Source organism: Sphaerodactylus townsendi, linkage group LG15, assembly GCF_021028975.2.
Source record: "Sphaerodactylus townsendi isolate TG3544 linkage group LG15, MPM_Stown_v2.3, whole genome shotgun sequence".
Taxonomy (NCBI): Eukaryota; Metazoa; Chordata; class Lepidosauria; order Squamata; family Sphaerodactylidae; genus Sphaerodactylus; species Sphaerodactylus townsendi.
In genome coordinates this window covers 34,855,981-34,861,980 of record NC_059439.1, presented here as the reverse complement: position 1 = coordinate 34,861,980, position 6,000 = coordinate 34,855,981, and the positions used below count along the sequence as shown (strand labels likewise).

At 51.0% G+C, this 6,000-nt stretch overlaps 1 protein-coding gene across 1 annotated transcript in view; it reads left to right on the top strand.

Annotated features, from left to right (window-relative positions):
* Positions 1-1,578: 1,578 nt before the first annotated feature.
* The window catches only part of LOC125444396, a 32,748-nt gene continuing 28,326 nt past the window's right edge, over positions 1,579-6,000 (top strand). The window contains exons 1-2 of the mRNA XM_048516806.1: positions 1,579-1,655; positions 2,733-3,078. Of these exons, the coding sequence (XP_048372763.1) occupies positions 1,579-1,655; positions 2,733-3,078 (423 nt within the window). The remainder of the gene's footprint in view (positions 1,656-2,732; positions 3,079-6,000) is intronic.

Genomic DNA, 6,000 nt, shown 5'->3' with positions numbered 1-6,000 from the left:
ATCCTGGCCGAGAAATACCTGGAGGTTTTGGAGTGTGGCGTCTGAGATTTATTTCTGGTTAAAGAAGGAGGAACCCAAGATTTGGATAGCACAGGCTGGCCCAGTCTCGTGAGTTTTTGGAAGCCAAGCAGGGGTTGCCCTGCTTAGTACTTGGACGTGAGACCTCAGAGGCAGTGGTGGGATCCAAAAATTTTAGTAACAGGTTCCCATGGTGGTGGGATTCAAACTGTGGCGTAGCGCCAATGGGGCTGGGCGGGGCACGACGGGGGCATGGCCAGGCATTCCGGGGCGGGGCATTCTGGGGCGGGGCTGTGGCAAGGATGCAGCCGCTGTGCCGGTCCTTGGGTGGGAAACGAATGCACGCAGGCGCAGGCTGCCACGCACCCTGGTGCACCTCCTGCTAGACTGCTTCAAGTTCTGCTGAGAGGAGGGGCATAACGAAGGTAAAAATCACGTGGCAAAATCACCAATTAGTAACCCCCTCTCGGCACACACAAATAATTTGTAACCGACTCTCGGGAACCTGTGAGAACCTGCTGGATCCCACCTTTGCTCAGAGGAATCCGAGGTTTGCTATGAAGGCAGGCAAATGGCTAGCCGCCTCTGTTTGTCTCTTGCCTTGAAACCCTACAGGGTCGCCATGTTGGTTATGACTTCTGGTCACTTTTTGCCCATGAAGAAGAAAAAGAAGAGTTTGGATTTATATCCCCCCTTTCTCTCCTGTAAGGAGACTCAAAGGGGCTTACAATCTCCTCCCCCCCACCCCACAACAAACACCCTGTGAGGTAGGTGGGGCTGAGAGAGCGCTGAAGAACTGGGACTAGCCCAAGGTCACCCAGCTGGCATGTATTGAAGTGCACACAATAGGTCTCCAGAAAGTTTGTGTATAATTTATCCTAACTTAGTGTATTGGATTCCTCGTTGTATTGTTGTTTATGATACGAACATACTGTATGCAGAATTATTTATGCCTAATAAAGGTTTACTGTACTATACTGAAGTGCACAAGCTAATCTGGTTCACCAGATAAGCCTCCACAGCTCAAGTGGCAGAGCGGGGAATCAAACCCAGTTCTCCAGATTAGAAGGCATCTGCTCTTAACCACTACACCATGCTGGTTTGGTCACGTACACATAAGAGGAAGTCTTTACCCAACCGCACAATGAAATTTCCCCCCATATGTAATACTATAATATCAGCCAAGGTTTACAACCGATATTGAAAGTTGCATTCTGAACTTTGGGTCAGAATACACAAGTGGGGGCGGGGGGAACCAGCTGGCATTCTGGGTGTGTCTTTGTGGGTGTGCCCCACTTTGTGCAGCTGACTGGGACGAATGCTGGATGGTGCCGGGAAGATTGATTCATGAAAGTCCCTAGGAGGGGGGGGGGGGGCGGGGAGGCAAAAGAGGCCTTAAATGGTACAAGAGAGAGAAATCCATAACCCGTGGCCAGCCTGGCAAAGTGGCGAAGGCTGCCACAGTCAGAGGGAAATGCTGGCCAAGTTCCCGCTTCGAGGAGATGCCAATCCAGGAGCCGTGCCAAGCCATTCTAGCCGGGACCGAATGCCAGACGGAAAATGGTGCCAGTTTTAAAAGAGCATCGAGTGACGTCTGAGGAAAGAGATTTGGAAAAAGGGAAGCACTCGCATGCCGTGTAAGAAAGTGGAATCTAGTGGGCCAGACAGGAAAATAGATTTTCGGGCAGCTCTGACACCAGGACCTGGGCTGCAGGGATCTAACTGGAATTCTCTTCCCACAAATGAAGGGCCGTTTCCCCACTTTTAAAATGACGTTGGTTTCGTCTGGTCCAGGACCTTTTTAGCACGTGGGTCGTGTTCCCGGGCTTCCCCACTGCCTCGCGCTCCGCACGGGGTCATCAAAAGGCACCGTTTTGAGCAGCGCCAGAATGACCCGCGCTGAGGGGGCGCAAGAGCAGCAGAGTCGGGGCGGCTGCGTTGTTGCCGCCCCTGTAGTGGGGAGTGCAGGTGGACCCCGCGCTACTTGGTGAGAGTAGCGCGCAGCAAACGTTGAGTGGGGAAAGGGCCAAGGAGAGATCCAGTAGCTTGGTCTAGAAAAGGGACATTTGGGGGATCAGGATCCGGGGAGGGGAGCTGACTCTGGCGGGACCGGCAGCTGCAATTCCTGGCTTCGATTAGTAGGAGGTTAAGAGCTCGTGTATCTAATCTGGAGGATCCGGGTTTGATTCCCCGCTCTGCCACCTGAGCTGTGGAGGCTTCTCTGGGGAATTCAGATTAGCCTGTACACTCCCACACACGCCAGCTGGGTGACCTGGGGCTAGTCACAGCTTCTCGGAGCTCTCTCAGCCCCACCTACTTCATAGGGTGTTTATTGTGAGGGGGTAAGGGCAAGGAGATTGTCAGCCCCTTTGAGTCTCCTGCAGGAGAGAAAGGGGGGATATAAATCCAAACTCCTCCTCCTCCTTCTTCTTCCTCTTCCTCTTCCCTTTCTCTTCACCAAACTAAACATCCCCAGCTCCCTAAGTGTCTCCTTGTGGGGCATGGATTCCAGACCTTTGACCATTTTGGTTGCCCTCCTCTGGACCCCTTCCAGCTTGTCAATACCCCTCTTGAGTTCCAGCTTGTCAATATCCTACTTGACCCGTGTCAATATCCTCCTTGATACTCCACCAAACTTTTTTTTTTTTACTTCGGATTAATGAATGGGAATCCAAGCCTTTCCAAGCCCCCCCCCCCTCTCAGATTCCCTGCAGCCGCCCCACCGTGGGCTCCTCCTCCAGCCCACCCGCGGGGTCATTACCCCGGGGTAACTACCCCGCTTTGACCCGCGGGGGGAAGCTGCGGTTTGGCACCCGGGAGGAAGAGGAGCCTGGGCTCCTCCTCCTCCGGCGGCTGCTGGGCCGGGCGAGGGCGGGGGCGCGCGGAGGCCCACCCCCAGCCCGGTGCGCGCTGGCGGGGACAAAGGGCCGCCGAGTCCGGGGATCGCGCCGAGGAGCTGGCAGCCTTGGGGGGGCGCCCCCGGGGCCGGCTGCCCAAATCCCTGCGCCTTTACGCGCCGCCGATGGTGCCAAGCTCCTGCGCCCCTGCCGGCGACCGAAGGTGAGTCGGGGGCGTCGGGGGCGTCGGGATCCAGGTAGGGGGGGAGCGGCCCCGGGGCTCCTCCCCATCCTGGGCTCGTCCAAACCCAGCCCCGCCGGTCCAGGTTCCAGTTCCCCCAACACGAGGAGATCCGAGTCTGCGTCTTCGCCGGGCGCGCCTCTGCCCACGTGCAGAGCGCCCGTTGTCCCCCCCGGGGTGGTCACCGTGGCCGGTTTCGAGTTCAGAGCTGCGGATCGGATGGGGAGGGTTTCTAAGTTGAAGGCTGGGCGCCCGCTGGCCCCAGCTTTGATGGCCACGTGGTGAGGACAGGGCTTAAAGACCCGGAGGGGACGTTTAAAAAAATCAATAGGATCGCCAGAAAACAGTGGGGTGCCTTAAAGGCCCCCGGAGCGGCATTTGGAAAACGAGAATGCAGAAATGCGGGTATGTGCATGAGTGTATGTGGGTGCCCTTATTAACCTTTTCCAGGCCAAAATGCCTCCAGAGCACCACTGAACGGTCACTTAAATAAATACCCTGTTTCCCCGAATATAAGACATCCCCGGAAAATAAGACGTAGTAGAGGTTTTGCTGAAGGGCTAAATATAAGGCATCCCCCGAAAGTAAGACGTAGCAAAGTTTTTGTTTTGAAAGTATGCCCCATGAACAGAACACAGAAAAATAAGACATCCCCTGAAAATAAGACATAGCACATCTTTGGGAGCAAAAATTAATATAAGACACTGCTTCGGGGAAACATGGTAACAGGACTGCGCGGGGGGGGGGGGGAATGGGATGCGTTAAAGGCACTTCTGAACAATATTTTGGAAATCAGAAGATGGAAATATATTGCTCCTTTATTCACGTTCCAGGCCGGTATGGCTCCGGATCACCACAGAATGGGCTGGAATAGACATTAAATGAGCCAGAAGGGGCACTAAACAAATAATAATGCGACCAAAAAAATTGGAACTCAAGAACAGTTTTTGGGGGGAATACATTTTTTGAACGACGATGCTTTTGTTAGCCCTTTCCCTGCCAAAATGCTTCCAGAAGATGCCTTGTTTTAAAAAAAAACACCAGTTGAATATATCATCAGAGCATAGTGTGTGTCTTAAGGTTTCCACATTCCCAGCTTTCATTAAAAAAAACCCTGTCTAGCTACATTTGTTGCAGATATGCTTTCCCCCTTATATCTCCGCAATGAAAAGGGCGACAGATGTACATTAAAAAAAAAAGCTGGAAATTCTGAGAGCACGCAAAATACATTTTTAGGATGATACAACAATGTTCATTTGTGGACAAAAAGATGGGGTCCCATAGGGAGGGAACTATTGACGTTGGATGCAGGGAAAGTTGAAATAACTGCTGTGTGGGCTGGGCTGGCAAAATCCAAAATTTTCTGCTCATTACACAGCCACGCCAGGGTTTGCTGAGGCATTTCTGACAACTTTGTGGCAGAGAAGGTTTGGGAAGGATCAGAGACAAGCCAAGGAAACCCCAGGAGTTACACAAATACACCATAGCAGGCCCGGAAAGGGTTAATAAACCAACATTATTTCTATGTTCTGGTTTGCGCCATGTTGTTCTGGAGTGCCTTTGTATGTGTGCCCAATATACTTACAATAAACAGCTAGTGGGGAACTGAAAACGTAGGGCTAAGAGAGTGTTTTTAACTCTTTCTCCTCTGCACCGGTTCCATAATCAAAACTGCCACTGGGGTGGGGTGGGGGGTGTCATCAAGTTTTGGCCAACTTAGAAGGACCCTGTATGGTTTTCACGCCACCTTTGGCCACTGTCTCCTTTGATCTTACTCCGTGCAATGCCCCCCCCTCCAAGAAACTAAGAAACTCCCTGTAAGTAATCACCAAGACACGTTTTACTTGATCGACAAGTGCTGCAGTGTAGAAAAATATCAACTAACGCATGACGTGGAAAACCCTGTTTCTAAGGTCAAGTCTGAGTTTCCAAAATACAAAAGAGAGTAGTGGAAAGGGCAGGTGAGGACTAGCCGGTGACCTTCCTCCAGAAACCTGCTTTTGTGTCCTGATCCGCAGGTTGGGGAGCACTGCTCTGGAGTGACCCGGTCAGTCCCAACGAATAGAGGTGGCAGGTAACTTGGAAGCGATGAAACTAAAAAGAGGAACCACTCTAGTATAACAAGTCCCAAGAGATAAAGTGTGTTATAACTAGGTAGGAAAAGGCTGCACATTCTAGTTCCTATTTGTGACCCTTAAATGCTATTTCCACATATTGTACGACAAAAAGAGACAGAAAATGAACTAAAAGTTCATAGAACAACAGAGGAACTTTCAGATAATTTTTTCTCTCTTTTCATTGTATCGTACATAGAAATATCATTTAAGGCTCGCAAATATAAAGTAACGTGCTTAGCCTTTTACCACCACGGAAATTTGCAAAGCAGAAGGGGAGACCCTTCAACTCATGCCAAGGAATCACGCAGAGACACAGCAGGCAACCTCCAGTGCAGATTTGCATGTATCTCTTGTTGGCTGCCGGGTGCTTTTAATAATTCCATTAATTCTGTTTGCCGAAGGCATGGTGGTGTTATAGTCAGCACAAACGAGTGCGTACTTTGGAATTTGGACCTGGGTTCAAATGCTGCCTCTGCCATAAACTCCCTGGGCTTGGACTGTAACCGTGTAACATGCACCTTTTCCTGATGGAAACAAGCATTATAGAGTGTTTTTCACAGGGAAGGAAAAACCCAGATTGGAAACTATGGCTGATGGTGCTGTAAACCACAGGTATTTTCAGTAGCGCGTCTAGCCTGTGCCTCGGTTTCTCTGCATTGTGAAAACATCACAGATGCCTACTGTTCCGAGGAGGTGCGCTGATTTTCAGATAGGATAATAACTCTGTCAGGAGACAGGCCAATAAGATTGGAAAGTCTGTAATTGGCACGGCACGATATTTATGAGA